Raw genomic sequence first — 23,427 nt, 5'->3', positions numbered from 1 at the left:
ACCTAAGCCAATAATTGAAAATGAGAAAAAATCAGGGTGTGCGAATGCACACCCTGCTCCCCCCAAATGGCACCCCTGCTATCCGTATGTATTATAATATTAATTATTCGAGTTCAACCTATGTACTTCCTCGCTCCCAATGACATCTACACAGCACAGTGATATTATCAAGTAATTGTTATTCAAATCGTTATCCACCGCACAGATTATCACGTGTTCCTCGTACGTGTTTCAATAATTTATTTATATATATACCTAACACAAAGCGATCCGCCGAATACGTTTTATCAAATCTTATCGATTGTCTATCGCCAATGACGGCGCCGTTTTAGAGATGTCCCGGTAGGAAATGTTCCTGGGAAAATTTATATTCCCAAGAATTTTCTTTTAGACTGCTTTTCCAACTTTCCCCGATATTACGTTTATTGTTTTTACATATCGTACCCCTAGAACACTAATGGTATGACTCAAAAAATGTCGATTATGATTTGGAACCACTGCTGAAACCGCGGAATAAATATCTATTATTCGCGCTCATTTCTTTTTTTCTATCTTATTTCAAGATTAATTCAAAGTAGAATATGATAAAAATATAAAATATTGTTATTTGTTTTTCTCTTTAAGATAATTTATTATTAAAGTTGATTTATTTTTTTTGTGATGTTGAGTATTAGGAAATTTCTTAAACTCCTATGAAAATATAAAACAATGATTAATGGCAACTAATTAAAAAAAAAAAAAACCAAATATCACCAAAAATGATATTGTCAGATGGTTTTGAAAATTCTTAAAATCTTTAATTGAATTTTCTTAGTAATTACTATTTCCGAGTTATGTCGTTTGTATTCTAAGGATGCGCAATATGATGTATCATATTGTTTTATTTAAAAATACTGGTCTATCAAGAATGGTCTAGACTGGTTAATTTAAACCGTTTACATTTTTCAAGGTACACTATTTTCCATCTTACCTCAAATCACTGACGGTGCTAGAGTTTGTGAGGTACTGGGCAAAATAAACATTGGGTCTTATAATTTATATTAATAAAATATTTAAAGTTCAGTTAAATCAGAACCACGAGGCCTTAATTATAATTTTAGGCGCGGGGCCCTGAGCAACTGCCCCTATTTCCCACCCCCTCACGACTTCCCTGCCTCTAATTACAGCTGATGGTATTTTGGCCATGTGCCAGTAATCACTGGTGTCCGGTATTTTCTGTATTTAATAATACTCATACACCGCGATCCGGTAACCGAAAACACGGTACCGTGAATATCGGATTTTCAGTAAGCCCGTTGATGCCGGTTGAACAAATACCGAATATCGGTATCAACATTTGAAATACCGCTAACCTACCTTTAATCTTACCAGGTTTCTCCCACAGTAAAGATTAGAAAATAATTTTACTTGCTCTCTATACAAAATACAAATGCAGAAAAAAAAAATTGGAAACTCACTGTTATAACATGTAAGTAATGTACAAAATAAAATACAGATGTTAATACTTAAACAATACGTCGTAGGAACAACAAACAAAGTGCTTATTCTTAACAAAAAATTTATACTTAAAGAATTCGAATAATGTGGTGAAAATCATATATTTGTTTTCTAAACGTTTGTACACATTTCTATTACAATGCATGTGTTTCTTCTCTTCTTCTTCGTAAGTGTTCGTATCGTCCGGAGTGCATCGCGTACACTCGTTTTGACGGACGCGAATACCGTACGTCACGTCCAATGTTCGAAAAAGCAGTTCGTGACTTATGGATGTTTTTCGTTACACCGCGGTTTGATTACATCAAACAACGATTTACACGGACATATTTTGACAAAAAACGAAAAAAAAAAAAAAAACAAGCCGTATGTTGTGCGTGCGTGTTTAGCGTGTGAAGCTGTCGGTGAGTGGTTGGTGAGGGTTTGAACGTTCGGTTCCGATCAGCCCCGCGTCGACCGGTCCCGGTGTTTTCGATGGTTCGCCTTCGCGCGGGACGCAATCGCAGCTGCCACACGACGTTCCCGGTCTGCTCCGGCCGGTCCCGTACGGACGTAACGCGCGGACGCGGGTCAGGTTAGGCGTCTAACCGGCCACGGCCGCTGGTCGCTGGTTCGCACGCGTTCCCGACCGCCGTGCACCGCGCCCTCGCCGTTGCAGTGCCGTGCGCGAACGGTGCACGGGCGACATGACGGTTCTGACCTGCCCGCGTTCTAATGACTAGAAATTTCGGAGTCCGGAAGCTCCGCGCCGTCTGAAATCAGAAGAGAGAAAAAAAAAACACGCCCGTGGGCGCGACGTCGTATTAGATTACAATGCGACGTTTATGACGCGCTGCGCACAGCGGACACACGGTTTCGTGTGACGCGAATCGGCTGCAGTTACACGCGCATCGGACGGTTCGAGGGCAGGGCCGGCTTTAGCACTTTCAGCGTTCAGTGCGAGAATCGTGTATTTTGGCGATCATCCGTCTTGAACGACTCAAACATATAAATTGAACAGGCGGAATTTCGGGACCCGGACGCGCCTCGATGCACACGGGTTAGGTCGGATTTAGGGTTGTGGGGGCCCCGGGGCCCACATAAGATTGAAGTATAAGAATTTTTATTAGATCTAGATGCTTTGAAACTTAAAATTTAAAATTATATTACTGATGGGTTGTTCCCTCGTCATGCTATTCATTTCTTATCACATCAATTTTGCTAATCCTGTTAATCCTATTTTCGAAGTTCAAACAACTATTATGATTAACGACCCATCACTCAACACTGTGGTTGAGTAATTATATTTATAATAGAAAATTACCAATCCCAATCTAGCGATTCGTTTAATCACACACTAATAGCGCCACTTGTCAAACTTAAAAAAATAGAATATTCTTTTGCAAATTACTAGAAAAATTAAAAAAAAAAGTTAATAGTTTTGTGGGGGCCTCTTATTAATTGAATCTTATTGAGGCCCCGTGGGCTCCTCTCTAAATCCGGCCCTGGATATACATATTATAATTTGAGCCTTGTTAGTAATCATGAATGTTCAAAATAATTTTTCAAACGTGCATATTTGCCACGTATTTGTAAATCATTCGGAGAACAAACATAGTAATACTTGTAATAATTAATGAGTTTATGAACCTGTAATTGTACATACAGATGCGGCCAATCCTTGCATGTCGATCGAATAATAAATAATGATAATTGTAATAATAATCAAATTTATATTGTATCGCATCGTGACATTTTTTTTCTATCAATAGTAGATAATTTGCGTTCCCAACGATTGATCAAATTCAATTCTAATTTTGACGCCTCTCTCGCGCCCTTCTGATTCTGGCGACCTATACCGTCGCACGCGTTGATCGTATCTAAAGCCGGTCCTGGTTCGAGGGTAATGCCCGGCCAACTGCACCTACTCTTCCCGGGACTGAGTGAACCACGAACGCACTCGGTGAAGACCATTGAGCTACTAATGTTTTAACGGTAGCCTATTGGAATCGAGTGTTCCAAGGCATTTCGATGTTTACGGCGAGAACACGAAATTCGCTTCCCGAAAGTGTAGAGCGGTTGTAGCGCTATGACGTGGAAAAGATATCTGTTCGGTGGACGATGATCGCGAGTACTGCTGAAAGATGGCTACACACGTAACTGCAAGCTCGTCAATCATCCATAATTTTCTCTTTGTAGCCTCACACGGCATAATCACGCGTGAAAAGCAAGTTCGGTTTGTGTTCCAAACAACTTCAGTAAAACTGTCTACCAGCGGAGCATGGTCAATGGCATTATCATTCACCACTGAGTAACATTCAATTATCACAAGGGGACAATTAAAATATGCTCTGTATTTGATGTCAAGAAGTCTGAACCTATTATTTTTTATTGTTATTTTTTTTTTACAACCGCATCACGGTTCAATTAATTCATACAGTCATCATATTGCTTCTTTTTTCGGCTTATCGCGGTATTCTTTAGATTTAATCCGCCAGAGACATGGTTGTGATCGGTAAGCACGAATGATATCTTCAAGTCATTCTCAACATTCTTTTCGTACGTCCTAAGCACATCGTTAACAAAAGAAATGCTACAAATTCTCCACAAACAAAACGTTATCACGTCTTAACAGTTTATTGTTTACCGATTGCGATTTGAATTTATACACACTGACGTACGAACACACATTTACCGGCGTGACTTGTACAAACATGCGAAAGAAAATACAGCCTATCTTCGTTCCGCTTGGACAATCACAATCTTGCGCACAATTACCATACGAACGTACATGCATACTTGTACAAAAATATTATATCTGCACGATTGACAAACTTGCAATTACTTGTGTACCAGCCACCTTAACAGTTTGAGTTCACGATAACTGTTCATTTCAATATGCGCTAGGTACCTGTTACGATCAACGTAAGTACACAAGTTTTAGAGCCACAGCTCCAAGTGTCCAGCACACGTCTTCAATGCACGAATATTCAGGTGGTGTAACCGAAACATTGCAAACCCGTGATTAAATAGTTAATTTATATAAGGAGGTCTACCAAAAACAGGTGCACAGGCGACACGTGCTGTTAATCCACTACATATACCGTAGTCACACTGTATGCTATTTAATTAATCGGTATAGTCACCGGCTATGTTTGCATTTCAAAACAACACGTTTTGAAACCATCTCCACGGACTCGTCTTGCACAGTGCTTTCTGCGTCGGACATCCAAAACGCTTTAAGCACATGGCCAGCTGTTGATCGCACTCGCACAACCGCTGGCTGCATCCTCCTCCCATCGCTACCTCATAAAAACGATGTAAGGTTTATATTACAAACAATTCTGAAAACTATCTGTATATTTAATTAAATAATTTTATTTGTACTAATATGTTTCATTTTATACGTTGATATAGTGATTAATTTTCTAGTACGTAATAGAAGAATTGAATAATTTACATGTCACACGTTTTATTTTTTTAACTTTTTCAAACCTATAGGTAATTATAATTACAACGTGTTTCAAATAATTTCTTAAATTTTACTTGAAAATATTTAGTCTAATTTAGAAACTCATGATTTGTGTCCTGTTTGTGTAGATATTAATATTTACTCAAAAACGACAATAATAATTTTAGAACGTCCGATACCAATAAATACAGTAAATAAAAAAATATAAAACAAAAAATGAAACAAAAAGTAAACATTGTGTTTCTACTGTAGATATGTAACAACTTAATATTAACCTCACAAATAAGATTTGTTCCATTTTATTTTGAAATCATTAAACCGCATCCATCTATTTGTTTAAAACTATTATAACCTCATTGTTACTAAAAACACGCAGAAATTATATTGTACACTATATGATTATTATTGTTTATTTTTCTAGAGTAATTTATTTGAAAACTTAACAATCATTTTGTTGTGTTAATGAAAAAATATTTTATTTTGATTTGAAATCGTTAATTCAGTATTTTAATTTAAAAGTGAAAAATGAATATAACTTAGTAAGGGGGTACCATGAACGTTTTGGTTCACTATTTTGTTCATATAAATGATAAATAATAACAAATAACTTTTTCAATAATAATTTCAATCGAATATACATTTTTTATGAATCGAATTTATTAGGAAACTATTATATTTTTTAATATGAAACTAAAAATTAGTTTTTGATAAAGCAAAAACAGAATTATGTTACAATATATTTTTAAAATAACGTATTGTGATGACTACTTCAAATTAGCAAAATAAAAACATAAATTTACTTGAAAAATGTATGTTTAATAATTGAAATATTTGAAACTATACCAATACATAGCGATATTTAAAATATAAATAAAAGTACATTTGTACTGTGTATTAACTAAAGTTTAAGTATTTTTTACAGACAATTCTATAAATTTTAATTGTTTTATATATTTTTCAAATCATATATAATATAAAATGTAACTGGATTTTTTATTTAATAAATCTATATTTAAACACTAGAAATTTAAATAAAAGTTTAATATGACAGTATATTTTAAATATAGAATGTATATGGTACATCGCTTTTAACGAAATCAGTTTCTGTACGGATAAATAAAACAAAATACAGCGAAATATCATTTATAATAATTAAATATTAAGGTTCCCATTTCCAGTATATCTTATAAGAAGATAAAACCAGTCAAAAACTATGGTCTTTTGAATTTCGTAACATAATTTCTACGTATAACCAATACTCTACTGGTGAAACTAAAATCCCTCAAAATAATGAATTAGGTACATTAATTTTTATAATCGTTTTAAAATCTCAATACGAGCAGTAATATTTAAGCAAAGTAAATGAATGTCTATGAACGCGTTTATATATTTAATACAAGATACTTTTACGTTTTTATTATTTTGTTGATATTTTATTAATCTTTCGAAATATAATTGTTTGTATGATTGTTATAGTACTCGTGAAAACCGTTCCTCAAAGATAAAATATTATATTATTATTCATACACTGGTTCACATGGTATATAACGTTTTCCTTGAGATAGTTAGTGCAACGCAATTATTATCATATAAAGTACTATGTAATTTCTCCAAACGGGCTTTCGGTTTTTTTTTTTGTGTGTACACCTTATAATAAGCAATACCACATTATAGTTTCAGAATTTGCGCCATAATAAATGTAGTCTGAGAACTGTTTTAATTTTGCTGTCGTAAACAAAATAGTTGCGCAGGTCAGTGGCTTGTATTTAAAATCACGGATATAAATCCACTATCTACGAATCCCAGATTAAATACCACATTTTGATGTAAAAAAATTATGATTTTAATCCAAGCTATGTGATCGAATAAAATGTTATGAAAAACCTTATGTCACTATTGGTCTGGATATCAGGAGGTACAAAAACAAATTTGATGGAATTTTTTACGGGTAATTATATTATATTTTATACATACATGTATGTAATATAATTCAAATTATTTAATGTATTATTCGTTATTATTTATGTAACGTTTAAAGAAAATTGAAAATTCTCTCACACCTTGATTAGCATTGAATAAAGTCTAAGCTTGTTTGAAAGAAAGATCAAAATATTAATTTGAATTAAAATGTCAGATCTTATTGTGCGGATAGAGTAATTACAACCATTGAGAATGCTATGGGCATATTTATACTATTTTTGATGTATCTCATATTATATTTTCTAAATTTTATTGTGTTGAATAAATCTATGACCAATTGCTATTGTTTTAAATTCTTATTACTTACAGCACAATGGTTTTTTATTGTAACATGTCCAGACATATGGAGTAAAGTATTCGAGGAACATAGGGCAGTCCGCACTGTCGTAGCACCAGTCGTGCATTTTGCAGCAGCTAAAAATATATCAGAAAAAAATTTGGAAAATCCGTTTGAATTTTTGCAATTTGATACTAATGACAGTAAAATTGTTGTGTTTAACTTGTCTATGGGATCTACTGGAGATCCAGAACCCAGAAAACCGCAATAACAACCATAACCGAGGTAAGAGAGTGGATTGCAACCGGTTGCACACACAACCATATTGTAAAGCTGATATACACTTCTTTTGGGCCTAAAACAATGAAAACACATACAAACATTACTATCAAACACAAATTATTATTATAAACACATTTTAACGTTTTAGAAAATAATCATTAAAACCGATCACTTTCGAATTGTTGACACTTTAGTAATTGTTTTAAATTTAACCTATACATTTTTTTCTTTGTTAATTTGATGTTTATATTTTAAAAATTATTGTACAAAAATCAATTTTTATTCTATTGCTTGAAGAATATTGCTTTTAAAAAAACATGAAACCTAAACTCAAAAGCTGCAGGTGTTCATTTAACTGTATTATTGTTGTGGGACGAAGAAAATTATTCGTGTGGTAAAAATTCAGATACAATTTCTATGACGTGCAGTCAATAGTATATAATATATTCATTATACGTATTTGAAATATTTTCAATCGTGCATTTTATATACAGGTAGTTTAGTTGATTATCGTCATAATAACTTAAACGAAATAAGTTTTGAAATTATGTTATTATGATTTTATTTTTATTTTTTTAATTTATATTATTACTTCATCATATCATATACTATGACTTACATATGATTTGTTCTCTATGGCTCTACTGTACATCATAACGGAGAATAAATATTTGATGACTTGATATGGTACAATGAATGTCACTGAATGTTTAATTTAAATCGTAAAATCTAAAATGTAAGGATAATTAAAGGAATCAGAATACATTTGCGCTAGATATTACCTACAGTCTTAAAATGTTATTAGGTATTAGGCGTGGGATGATGTAGTGATGTTTCAGAAATCTTTTGTCACTAGGAAATATATTTTCGTAATTTTGTGATTTTCATTTTATGATAATTTATAAATAGGTATACGTTTAAAATATCATGTTCTCTCATTAAAATCAAACTAGTTCAGTGATTCTGAAAAATGCCTTATGGTAAAATATCCCATACAAATATCAATATTATAAGCATTCAATGTGGTATTTATTATGTTCAAGTTATACACTTTCAATCATTAAACAAGATAAATGTTATTTGAATTATTAAACAGTATTCATCAATATAATACATTAAAGATTATAAAATGTCATAATATGCTATGTTATGAAACTGAGAAAAATAAACAATTTAACCCACACGGTATTACGTAATTCCGATTTTATTTTTATTCGAAATCATAACGCATCGATATTATGATATAATATGCGATATGCGTCTGCAGTGTAATTACAAGAAAAACATGGTAGCTTCCATATATAATTACTAGGGCGCGGATTTTTATGTAATAGAAAAGTTAAAATATGTAAATATTTATGTTCTTATTTTTGCTAAAATATTAAAAAACGTAAAATATTTAACAAAAAAAATCGGTATTTTCCATTAATTTTTAATTATTAATTAATAATTATTCATTTAACAATCTTCATTGTTGTCTCCTTTGGAACAATTGGATAAGACGTACATTTAAAGGTTTTAAAATTTTAATGTACGGCAGTTAGATTTCAAAATCAACTCGTAGCGGCTGAGGCTGCATTCAACGTCAACCGAGGTTAATGGAGCATATTTTATACCACATAACATAATTTGACATATTCTCATTTATATAAATAATATTATATCTAATAATTTTAATTTTTTTGTAAACCAACGTATTACCCAGTACGTAGTTTAATTAATTTTTATTATAAGTCCGGGTTCTCCTTGAACTTAATTTTATTGAATTTCTGCATTTTCCACTATCGCGAGATTTTCAATTATTGTTAGATTCAATGTTACTAATAGTTTATTATTTTAACTAAAAAAAAATTTTTTTGGAAATATATGCTAAATTATTTTGCAAGTTATTAATTTACATAATATCAGAAGTAATAGCAATTGTAGTATCTGAATCAAGGTTTGAAATATCTTCTTTCGTTTAATTCCAATATAATAATTGTAAATTAAATAAAAACTGTATTGAAATGGTATGAAAATGTGAAATATTTATAAAATATGTATTTACATCAAAATATGTGAAAATATGTAAAATAAAAAAAGGTTTCGTATTATTCAGGGTGTTATGAAACGTGCTTATTTTTAATTAGAATTGAGAAATTCACATTAAATAAATATATGTAATTACATAAAAATCCGCGCCCTAATAATTACATTAAAAACGCTATTCCCTCACCTATATTGTTCTTTACCACTGCTAGATTGGCCGTTGTCCAACACGGCTGACGGTCCCCATGGGTTGTTCGTATAGCTAACGTAGATGTCAATGGGTACCGCAGTACCATTTTTGTGGTATATTTTTCGAGCCAAAGCGTTAATGTCTGGAAAAAAAGAAAAATTTATAGCATAATAAAATGACTTATCTATTTTTGTATACAAGTTGCAGGCATATGGTCAAATCGGGCATTATACGAGCACTAAATAGCAAATAGTCAAAGAATTAAATTGTTATGTAATTTTATACCCCATAAATATTTAATGTTATATATTTCAATCAGTGCGATAATAAATAATTAGTAATAAGGAAACTAATATAGTTTCAGATATTATTAAAATGGACAAATATTTATAATTTGCTCAGGTCGTAATAGGCATCTAGTGGTTAAGTGGACAGTTATACTGCATAAGAATAGAACATAATATAATGGAATATTAATAGAATGCCCGATTCGACTGCTATAAATTTTAATACATCTATGGGTTTCGAGCAAACATAAAAGTTTTTCATTTTTGTCATCTGCAGTGTTAAACTACCGGCAGTGATGTAACCGCGTTTTTTCATTAGGGGAGTTTAGATCTATACAGTAGGTACACATAAACATATTTTTAATTTTTTTATACTTAATTTAAAATATTTAATTATCAAAAAAAATCTTAATAACTTAATAACTTTATACATTACATAAATCATAGTTTTCTTGTTTTGGCTTCTCATTTAAGACACCATTAGGGTGACCAGACTTGTGACATGACATGACCAAGTCACCAGACTTGGGTAAAATACTTTTTAAAAGTATTTAGAATAAATACTCGAATACTTACAAAAAATAGTATTCCGAATATGTATTCAAATACTTTATATAAATTGTATTTCAAATACATTATTTAGAATACTTAAAAAGTATTCCGAATACTTTTAAAATACTTCTAGTTTTCATACTATAAAAATAATAGATGTCCACTCAACAGAAATATTTGAAATTGTAGACTAAATATATATTATTTTATTGTATTTGTATATTACATAACTATTTTAGTTTATGATTTACAATAATAATAAATACCTGAAATTAGATTATACAAGATACGACGGAGAAGTAATAAAATCATTAAAAAAAGAGATGATTTGACGGTATTCGAAATACAGTATTCAGAATACTCATTATAAGTATTCAAAATACTTTATTGAATATTTTCAAAAAAACTATTTAAAAAGTATTCGAAATACTTAAAAAGTATTCTGAATATAGTATTCCGAATATAGTGTACTACCCAAGTCGGTATATCACTGAGTATATTCATCATATCTAAACCATTCAATCTACTTTCACACGTGGTGTTTCACAAATGTATTTTAGATTCTTAGTAGCGCAAAGGATCTTATGGTTATCTTATGGTTTTACAATGATGTTTCTTTTTCTGTAACCACTTTTTCGGATATTAATACGGGTTCAAAAGTTTCATCCAGCAAATTTTTAGGTTTAATATTGGATTGAAATGATACTTTAAAGACGTAATTTTCCTAAAATTTTAATAGTTTTTCTTGGCGTGAGGAAAAACTGTCGAAAAATAAAGTAAAAATGTTAAATATGCGCTGTAAATGAGGCTTTTATATTTTATATTTTAGTTATTTAGTCATAATCACAAAATTAATATGATTAGAAACTTGAAGCATTTTTTAATTAATGGAAATATTTTTAAAAAAAATTAACCACTTTTGGTATAAATATAAAACACTGAAATTTTCTTATTTTTTTTAAAGTCATTTTACTAAAGAAATGAATTATAATTTCTTTAAAACTGAATTCACCCATTACCATTATCCAGTCCGAGGACCGAAAGGAGGTAGAAACAATTTACACCACCATTATTTTATCGGATTTTTATAATATTTAATTTTGAAGAAGATCATTTACTGTTAGCAGTTATAACTGGTAGGGTTGATAAAATCTGTAAAATTTTGAAAGTACGAGGGAAATTTTATATATTACATCTATGAAGAGTGTCATTAGGTTAGGGTATCAAATTAGGTTTTTTAGTAAATCTTAAGTTCCTGCACATTTTTTTTGCCACATTTTAAACTCATACATAGTTACTAACACTCCTCTGTAAGCTAAATCATCTTGATACATTTTAACTAAATACTTAATTTTTTCTTCGTCAAGTATATAATTGGATGATGGTAAAATATAATTAAAATTTTTAATGATAGACCTGAGACATCAAGATTGTTCATTTGATTAATTTAAAAATGATTTACAAATGGATTAAATAAAGATATTCAATAATAATCCTCAGGCAAATTAATCTGTATATTGCATTTGTTTTTGGCTTGTAATCTGTTCGAAGAATATATATATACATATATGGTTAAGTCATCATATTTAAATTTTGCATAATCAAATTAAATTTTAAATTCACTTTTATCATTTAAAGTAAATAATTTAGTTATTTTTGACACATCGTCAGTGGTTTGAATAGCATCAATCATATCTATATTCTTTGTCCGAAGAAACTTAATGGTAAACTAATTCTCAACACGTGTCCCAGTATATAAGATGCTAGAGTATATTCTAGTTGTCTTATAGCAAACAGTTATATGTTTTTTCTTGATGAAGAATTCTTACCAGGCCATGTACAAATTCCTGATAAACTTTCAGTTATTTCATCAAATAATTAAAGAAATATTGTTATTGAATCATGTAGGTCTACCAATCTTGTCGGACATAAAAGTTTTTAACGGTTATGGGTTAACGAGGAACATGCACATAATATTGCTTCAAATAAGATAACATATTATATTTTTTTAGGGTACTAATGAAAAAAACCATATACTTATAGGTACTTTGTTTCTGCACCTAGTCGTAGCGTACAGCAGACGGCAAGTGGTAGCCACAATACAGGGAAAACCTTCTCTGCAACCTTTGTAACCTTACTTACCTAAAGCTGATAAAAAGAAAACCAATGGCCACTTGACTACCAACACAATATTAATACTTGATGAACTATAGGTAAATCAATGCACTATTAGTGCATGCCCACGTCGAATACTTAAAGACGTTAAGACGAAAGAGAAAAAAAACCCGGGCTAACGGCGACTTTACGATGTTTGTGCGCGTTTTACGATTTGTTAAACGACTCATACACATCTATACAGACAGGTTAGACCTACGTCTGTTTTGATTGATGATCATGTGCAGATTAAGCGAATCGATAGTAATGTACTGACCGTTGCGTGTACGTAATGCTGGCGCGCGTGTCTCTTGCATGCGGGCCAAGACGATTTCGCGTACACATAAAAATAATATGTAATTTATTGACGTCAAGTTTATGGCACCGAACGCCTTACAGTCGAAGTGAATACACCGTTCACGGGGGGATGTAGCGATATAATATAATCGATTATCCATATAATCTATCCCTGTGCAGCTGTGCAATCCCTTGACTGAACTGTAGCACATGCTTTCATAGACACACTGTCAGGACGCCCACGGTACAACGAGTCTCTTTTTTGTAGCAGAAAACAGAATTCGACGACGTAGGTACCTTCGCAAGCCGCATTTCTGAATTTAATATAATTTATCGCTACGCGTATTGCATCAGGCGCACGGCGAGTGTACAACAAGATTTTCTTTTATACGTCATATAAAGGTACACTAAGTATACGTATATTATAATATTGTGTGTTTTCCATTTTGTAGAACAAGGTCTCTTCCAGTCGACAAGTGTATAAGTATTTTTATATAATAATTATATGTCCACAAATTATGTACAATGTACATGTATATATGTATTTTTATGTATATATTAGGCGTTATATATATATATTAGGCCGTTACAATGATAAAATAATCGAATACAAAATGTGCACGCCTAAAATCCGCGTGGCGGCCAAGACGATATAATTAACCAATTCCACACAATAGTCGGGCGGTGACGGGTGATAATCAGTAGAAGAAAAAGAAAATTTGGCGACGGTAATCGGTGACCTTATACACACACGGCGTGAATCGATTACCCAATATGACTCATGTGTATATAAATGTTGTTCGTACTTATATGTATGTATAAACTCGTCTACGCCTATAGCCTATCGCGAGAACTCGATATTGTAATGCTCACCGGATTTAACCGCGTTAAGTGACGGTATTAAAAAAAAAAATATTCTAGATATATACGTGTAAAAGTACAATACTAGTATAATGCACCTAACTACCGAAGTGATAGCGTAGCCACTACACCATCAACATATAATACGTGACACGTGTAAATGCACATAATACAGCAGGGTCTTTCACGAAGATTATCTAATGAGACACGTGCTGAGAGAGTGAAAATGATAAAATTATATTTTTCTATTCGACTTGCAGGGACAAATACTAAAATTAATAGTAAATACATTTTTAAATTTTGATGAGAATTATTATAAAATATCCATTTATTATGTAATTTTTTAAAAAACAGATGATAGCTGTTTTATAATAGTTTATTCTTCTGAAATTATTAAAATTTCAACTTTTTGTTTTAATTTACCTCACATAATTTTTAATATTTTTTAGTTAACAGAAATTTAGTATATTATTTTTATTTTTACTGTTTAATCTCATCAGAAAAACTTCACAAAACTCTGAATAAAAAAATGTACTCTAAAAGTTGTTATTTCATCTCATAAGATTTCGAAAATTGTATGATACAATTTTGTGCTCTGTACATTGATCGTTTAGTTCGTCAAATTTGTTCTTGAATATAGGCATAAAAAAATTACATGTACTTATTATTCATCACCGGAATTTTTAGACCAATAGGTATAACTAAATTAACAAAGAGTCATTTAAGTATAATAGCTTTTTTGAAAAAAAAATTAGGTCATTTATTTATATACGCTTACACTCACCTATAATAATACATTTATGTATCATCTAATATTTATTTTGCTCATTTTGGGTGTTTAAAACTATTTGAACTAAAAGTTTGGTAATTATACATTAAAAGTAATATAAAATATGTATTTATATATACTATAGTTAAGAAATCCATAATACTTAAATATGGATGTCTAATTTATTTTTTTTATTATATTAACTATCCGCGGCATCTAAGGCCATTGGACGCATTACATTTTTAAGTATATTTATACATGGAGCATAGGTATTAAAATGACTATATTGAATAAGATTTTAATATGGTACAGATAATAAGAATAGAAAAAAAAAAGGTACAATTAGATTAACGTATTGTGTGTTATATAGGTTTAACTTTATTCATAAGTTTAGTTTCCGTTAGGAACTGAATGAGATTGGAAATGTTGTTGGGTTCAGGACTGAGTATTTCCGCTACGTGATCTGATATTTGGAATTTTTCTCTTTTCTTTTCCTTGTCATAAATTCTGCAATCAGTTAGAATGTGTTTAACCGTGAGAAAGATCCCACAACATGTATTAATAGGTGAGGTCTTTTTTCTTAAATATATAAGAGTGAGTGAAATTTTAAAAGTTCAATAGATAAGGGTGGTGTGTTCTATTCTGAGACGGTTGATGGAGGTCTCGTGTTTTCTTGAGGTGTTGATGAGGAAGAGAAAAAGCTGAATGGAATTCTTAATTTCATTAAATTTGGTAGTCTTTTTATTTCATTCACATATAAGTAATATATCATCTTTGATGACTCTGAGCGTCGGGAGACAAGTGAGTGAGTTTGGTGGCCTTATTTGCTCGTTCGTTTCCAAACATGGAATATATTTGTATATATATCCTCCGAATAAGAGGAGTAATCATTTTGGATACTGGTGAGGGTAAAGAGGAAGTCGTTGAAAATATTAATATTGTTGTCGCTGATGTTAGATATGGTATACTCGATGGCTTTAAATATTACCAAAGCTTCAGTGGTATATTTTGAGCAGTCATTCGAGAGTTTCCATTTAATTGTGGTTTTTTCACATATTATAGACATTCCAACACACCCTTCTTTGCTGGAGTCGTCAGTGTATATGTGGGTTTGTAGATGCGTTTGAGAACAATTTTTTTTGAAAATATTTCAATAAATGATGGGACAAGTTGAATTCTTAGGGAATCTGTGTGGATTAAGATTAATATTCCTACTGAATTGCCATGGTGCATAATAAAGAGATGTATATAGATGTATTAGGTTACCAAGTTTATATTTTTCGTGATCATTGTTGAAGATGTTTTGGATGGTGAGTTAGGAATTGGGGTGATCTTGATATACTTGCTGCTAATATAGCCGTTTGTTTTCTTCTCCGTATTGCAAGGGATGGAATTCCTGCAGTTTTCAAGATGCTTATGATGGGACAGATTCTGAGTTTATAGTTTCACTATATGTTACCAAGGTAAAATATTAAATTTAATTAAAAATTAAATACGTATGTAGATATATAAATATTATTCATTTGAAATAATTTTTATAGTATTTTAATAATCTTCGGTACTATTTTCAAATGGTTTGCTAATTTTCAAACAGCTGTAGAAAGAAAAAATTGACTTAAAAAAGCAAAAAATTTAATTTAAAATATTATTAGCATATTAACAGATATTTCGAGAAGCTTCAAAAAAGAATTTAAAATAATTTCCAAAGGTAGTAGAAGTAAAGGTAATTTAAAAACTTAATGATTATTTTATATTTTAATCTACATAAGTATCACTTATAGAAATCAGCAGATCTATTAGGGATTACTATCAATAGAAAACGCATAACAGCGAAATAAAGTAACAGAGATAATAACAAAACATTGACTGTAAATTATAATAGTTAAAAGGTATATTTTGATTTTCTTAACAAAAATCCTGCTGAAATTCCTAGTATATAGGTTTTAAATGCTTATTTCACTCAGGATTTACAGATAATGATAAAATAGAATTTCAAAAGTTAGTTGATCTATATTTTCCTAATATCGAGAAACACAATATTTTGGCTCAGCTCAAATTATGGAAACTCAAATTTGCGTCAAGCTGTGAAAATCTAACAAAGATATGAACTAGAAGCCTTAAAAACTGCAATAATGATATTTATCCAATCATTCATTTTTTGTTTAAAATATTAGTTACCTTGCCTGTTTCTACAGCAACACCTGAAAGGAGATTTTTCACATTAAAACGATTAAAATCATACTGCAGAAATTCCATAAATGAGGTTCTTCTTATATTATATTCTATTATTACTAAACAGTATTAATTTATTATAATTTATAATATTTTATTATTACCTACCTAATACATTATTTATTATTTTAATTGTCCTAAGGAGCGTCTTAACGGACTAGCACTTTTATCAGTTTATCGGACAATGGACATAAATACTGATGAAGTAATTGATGAATTAGCAACTAAACAAAAAAAAAACTTGATTTTGTATTATAATTCCAAATAATAAATAAATAATTTTAATAAAAATAAATATTTATAATGTGTAAGGAGTAAACTACTTTTATTCCCTTAATAAAATATTATTATTATTATTATACTGCATTTAATGAGTATTTTTTCGAGAAACTTAAATAGAAGGGGGCGAAGCTCCCCACTATTATTTATGTCATTCAATGGCCCATAAACTCCCTATAACAATTCTTAAGTACGCCACTGATAGGACTGGAACAAAAAGCATCAATGGATAAAAGAATTCCGGAGTTGTGAATTGTCTCCAATATTTTTAGGAGTGTAGGTTTGGTACTAATTAGATTTGTTAAGAAGATTGATGCACCGTAGTCAAGTTGAGAGAATCAAGGATTTATGTACTTTAAGTAGTGTTTGATATTTTGCTCCCCATGAAGTATAAGCATGAATTTTAATAATATTGAGTTTTGGTGTAGTAGCGTTCTTTAAATGTAGGATGTGAGGGGTCCATGAGGTTTTAAGATCAAAAGTAACGCCTAAAATTTTAATTTTTGTTTGATTTTCAATAACATGGTTTCAGAAATTAATATGGATCTTGTTTCTTATCCTCTTCTGGTTGAAAACTATGAGATAGGTTTTTTCAGGATAAAGACGAAAACATGATGTTTTAGACCAGGATATGAGTTTTTTAGTAGAACTTTGTAGTATATGTTGGATAAAACTAATATTTGTTCTGCGGCAAAAAATGGTGAAATCGTCAGCATGTAGAAGGGGTGTATTTAGATGGATTATTTCTTCAGTGATATTATTGATTGCAATCAGAAAGAGGGTTACGGAAATGTTAGGAAAAGAGGGAAGATTAATTATGAAAACCTTGATGGACACTGGGATTTCTGGGAAAAGGTGTCTGAAAGTGTGTTGAGGGTTTTTACTTGGATATCTAAATTAATATAATGTAATAGGAGAACTAACTAAAATGATTAATGTTATACACAATATATAAAAATGTGCGTTAGTCACCATTTTTGTGTAATTTAAAACCTAATTTCAAAGTCATATGGATGTATATTGTACACCCAATATTTGATCTCGTATATTTATAGTAATCTAAAAGTTAAATATTATTACTTCTTTTTAATGAGACATAAGACTAAATAATTATTTATTCTAAGAATTCGTAATAAATAATATATTTTAATTTACGTGTGTAATTTTATCAATCAATAATTATGGAATGAGTACAAACTTACAAATCAATTAAACAAAGAAGCCAAAATATACAGTTTTAATTATTAAACAACTGTAGCCTTCTACAGCCGGGTAAAATAAATAAAATATTCATGGTTATAATTATGTGTAATTTATTATACCAATTGAATAAATCAACTCAATTTTATAACGATATCGGCAAATTAAAAATATCCGTCAAAATTACTTTTTAATAATAACAAAAATAAATAATTTTTTTATACATTTGAACTGTAAAAGCGTTTCTAAACACAAAATATTACGAAAATTGTAAAAAAAAAATATTTATTGGAGTTAAATTATTCAAAAAAATTGTATATATTGTATCTATGAATAATAAATATATATAAACTCATATAATAAAATAATGTTGTATTAACTTCTTGTATTATACACAATAAACACTTTTCATTTATAAATATTTCATGTTGTTATTTCATCAAAATAAATTTATTTTGCATGGTTATATTATAAAAGTTTATTATTATTGTTACTATTTTAAAATAAAATATTTTCTTACTTTACAATATCTTTGATTTTAAGATATATTTTAAACTATATCTTTTAAAAATCGTTTGTGATTAGCTGATGATTACAATCTTTTATTATCATTGACATAGAAAAGGACTTCTATGTCCAAATTGATATAATTACATAGTCGCTACACAGGTTATATTCACTGTATTTTGTTTTCCTTCTTGATTTTTCATCAAATTTTTTGTTTTTATAGAAAAATTGTTTACTCTTGGTATCGAATTAATTATTCAACTCGATAAATGCGTTAAGCTAAAATGTCAAATGTTAACGTTTCATTGATTCAAATAAACAATAATATTAGTGTATTCGGATTACAAATATGACCAATTTTTTTTTTTCACTCACTAGCCAATATTTCATAATAATGAGTTTTTCAAATAAGAAGAAGGAAAAGGATGAAAAAATAAAAAACGAACAACGATTGGTAAGTATTTTCTATTAGTAATATTATATTAATAATAATATAAAATGTGTTTTTAAGTGAAACTAAATATCGAAAAATAAAAATAAAAATTATGGTTGTTTCAATTGATTAGTGACATAAAACAAATAATTAATTGATTCAAAAAAACGACCAATTTTTATAATTGCAATTTAGGTGGATTCTAATATTTATATTTTTTACCAATTTTAAAACATAAATTATGTATTTACTTCTACTGTATAATTTTTTGTGCGTAATTTACATGATACAATCTCTCGAACTTAAATATTATTAAAAATTATATTTTAATTTTCTGTTGGAAAATTGAAATTTAATTTTTTTTGAAAGATAATATTTTAAAAAATTATTAAAAAATATTTCAAAAGAACATATTTTGGTTAGTTTTTTTTGGTTAAGCTTTAGAGAACATTAAATTATTTTAATTTAACGTATTATGGAAGACTTATATTTTTATATATTTAAAACAATATTGAACTTTTAAATCCACTAACCATATCAGACTGTATATGTACTGTTAATAATTGGTACGAAAAGTAATTAGTTTTCGAATGACGAAATTTATTTGTAATCAATATGGCAAGGGCCTATTTGAGTTGAGGCCATGGTGGGGGAGCAAAATTAATTTTTCTTCAATACAAACTTAAAAATAATTTACAGTTCATTATCTACAGCTCATGTTTCTGTTATAATGATAATATATTATAATGATAGACTAGTAATTTATATTCTTAATTATTTATACATTACATTTTTTAAGTAAATCAATGTATTATATTCAACAAAAATACGAGTCATGTGCGAGAATGAATGCCCCTTCGCCCCTCCTCCTTCAAATACGCCCATACAATATGGGGCATCTTTGAATACAATTTTTTATAATGTAAATTTATATTATAATAAAACGTTATCATGAAAATGTTAATACTATATAATAAGATTTTAATTAATTCATTTTGAAAAAACTTGTGACTTTTCTAAAATGAAATAACCTTTGTATTGAATATCAACCATATTTCATAAGAATATCTAAGACAAGTCAATTGATGTATGCATTTATTGGCCATTTCATAGGACTTCATATTTTTAGTTTAATAGTTTCACGTTTGGCGTGACTGTAATAGTATTATCTTTTTTATTATACTTTTGACACTTCATACGTTTGAGTATCAATCGCATTTATGAAAATAGCGTTTACGATTTTTGCTTGGGCGTCGGGTTATGGAAAAAAATCTACAAATAAAATATACAAATACAAATATAATACTATGATTTATAATACTTGCGATATCTGTAATTTTTTACTTCTTACACATTTATTATTAAAATAGTATCATTAAATCATAACACAGTGCAAATATTATTTAATATTCACTATTCATACATAAACTTATTTCGTTTCATCCGTAAATTTATTTTGACAGTACAATATGTATTGTATTACGATTATTCTTTATGTCTATATGTCTATACCTCCTATTTATTTTCTTCTACTCTATATATTATACTGTAATCATACTATTTTTAAATTTCTTAGATAACAATTTTAATAGAATGATTGAATGAAAATATAATCTTTGCAAAATATCACTTATTTCGATTCATTTTTTAAACTATAGGAAATTATAATTATTTATTTTGAATAAAATATATTATAAAATCATTAATACATAATATTATTATTTATGTTAGATAAAAATTAGAACTACATTAATTATATCATTTTAATCATTTGTGGCTGATGAAATTACTTTCACATGCTTTTTAATACAATAAAAGTCAAATTAAGTTTAATTATTTACCTACGTATAAAATTATAATATCGTCATAATGTAAAAATAAATATTACTTTAAATTGAATTTATTTCTTATAATTATTGAAATGGTAACTATATCTCTAGCTTTATCTTCTAAAAATATTATCATAATATTTATAATCTTGTTTATATATAAATTAAATAATAATAAGATTTAAAAATTTGAAAAAATTGAAAATAATTCGAGAACAAAAATTCGGTATAAATACATAGTCTATTCAATTCACAACACTAAATTAATTAATTATTAATAAATACGTGTCAAAAGTAAAATAGATTCAAACATTATAGTTGAAATATTAATTATAATTCGCTAATGTTATATTATAAATGATATTGAAATTAAAATGAATATTAATATACATTTAAATTAAATTATATATGTTGATCATATTCAAAATAATTTTTAAAATTTTATTGCATTTTACTTGGATATAATTTCTTTTCTTCTCTTTTATTTTATAAATGTATTAATAAATAATTTAATAATAATAATTTATTCATTAATAAATATTAATATATTATTATTTTATTTTATTTATTATTATGGCACTAAGTCAATATGATTTCTTGAAACTTAGACTACACGTATTACACGTATGTGTTGCACATACATTGGAGATAGACAATTGGCATTCACGAGGATCTCCAACCAGGTTTCATGACATTTTTCTACGAATCCACCCTAAGTACAAGCTCTGCACAGAATATTCCATAAAATTAATAGTATACATGATCACAACACTTAATAACTCATGCCACCAGGGTATCAAATTTACTAACATTTTTCAACACACATCACTCGTATTATCAATCGAAATATTTTATGCTAACTTTAGAGACTAGAATTTTATTTTCATTATATAGGTATATATTATTTAAATATTTTATTAACTATTTATTCTTCAATTGTTAGTTTAAACTAATTTGAATATCAAAAAAATATAAGTTATGAAAAACACATTGATTAAAAAATGAATTTAGTATTGAACAATATCCTAATACCCCATTCTACGACATAGGATGTATTATGTGACGGCAGTTATTTGAATATGCAATTAAAATAATTTGATGAAGGATAATGAATTTAAATACATTTGTAATGATAAATCATTAATTAATTAAGTTTTATTTGTATATATTATATGTAGTATGTATCTACTATTATCTTAGGTATTTATCTCGTTTAATGTGTTCATTTTACAAAATAATAATTCTTGGTATTCAAGTTAAAAATTATTTAAATCAAAATGAAACCAAGTCTTCGATGAAGTAACAAATGTTTAGGTTATTCGACATCTGTAATCCAATAAAATTGATGAAATAAATGGTTCCTAAGAAATTATAATGTTATAAATCTGAAACCATGGTTGACAACAAATTTATAATCTAATTACGGCGATGGTCCGCGATAGGAAAAGCAAATTGTTCATCCGATACACTCCGATGATGTTTTGCGTGACGTCTGTCTAATGTATAATGATTGATAAGTAGGAAGAATAGGTATTATTTTCATTTGCAAGTACAATTACTTTGGTTGAGACGAAAATCAAATCTACTGTGATTTATTTTTAATTTCAATGTCATTATAAACCGCATGTCTTACTTTCTCAAATCTAACCGACCGTTATTGTCATAGTGTAATAATTAACAAAATACATATTGACCAGTGAAAATCATTATATGAGCGGAAGGCTTCATATTAAGTTACAGCTTTCCTCCCCGACCTCTCCTTCCCTCTCAGATCAAAGGTATCACATCAAATAAACTAAATAATGTAGTTTATGAACAATGTAATAACTTTGCTTATTTTTAAGTTCGTTAACACTATTGATACATAATGTTTCTTCTAAGTATATAGTATTATAAACGTAGAAAACGTATCAATTGAACAATAAGTTTTGTTGTTTCTCCATCGTTTATCAGTTATTTTAAAATAACTTTGGCAAATACGTCATCAAAAAAATACATAGAAAACAGCTTTTGTAGTTATAAGAAAAATATTTTATGACTTTTTTTTATAAACGGAAAAATCGTATTTAAAAAATCAATAATTAATATCCATGGGACATTTTATTAAAACTCATAACAGATATTGATTTCCATTCATATATCCAGCTCTTAAATACATGCCAATGTCATTTCTTGATAAACATTAGAATCCATGTTAGAGTTGATAATTTTTTAAAATCAATAAGTTAATATAATATAATTAATGAAAATATATACCAAATATAGTAATAATTATAACAATAATAATAATAATAATAATAATAATAATAATAATAATAATAATAA

At 28.8% G+C, this 23,427-nt stretch overlaps 1 protein-coding gene across 3 annotated transcripts in view; it reads right to left on the bottom strand.

The window, feature by feature from the left end:
* Nucleotides 1-1,579: 1,579 nt before the first annotated feature.
* The window catches only part of LOC112689549 (basic phospholipase A2 pseudexin A chain), a 25,716-nt gene continuing 3,868 nt past the window's right edge, over nt 1,580-23,427 (bottom strand). For all 3 annotated transcript variants that reach the window (XM_025563319.1, XM_025563321.1, XM_025563320.1), the window contains 5 exons: nt 9,700-9,844; nt 7,426-7,557; nt 7,233-7,339; nt 4,620-4,775; nt 1,580-2,246 (listed from right to left, as the gene is read on the bottom strand). In XM_025563319.1, the coding sequence (XP_025419104.1) occupies nt 4,636-4,775; nt 7,233-7,339; nt 7,426-7,557; nt 9,700-9,844 (524 nt within the window). In that variant the 3' untranslated portion in view covers nt 1,580-2,246; nt 4,620-4,635. The remainder of the gene's footprint in view (nt 2,247-4,619; nt 4,776-7,232; nt 7,340-7,425; nt 7,558-9,699; nt 9,845-23,427) is intronic.

Source organism: Sipha flava, unplaced genomic scaffold (assembly GCF_003268045.1).
Source record: "Sipha flava isolate LNK unplaced genomic scaffold, YSA_version1 44_pilon_pilon, whole genome shotgun sequence".
NCBI lineage: Eukaryota > Metazoa > Arthropoda > Insecta > Hemiptera > Aphididae > Sipha > Sipha flava.
Note: the sequence above shows the minus strand (reverse complement) of the source record. Positions and strands in the feature narration are given on the sequence as shown.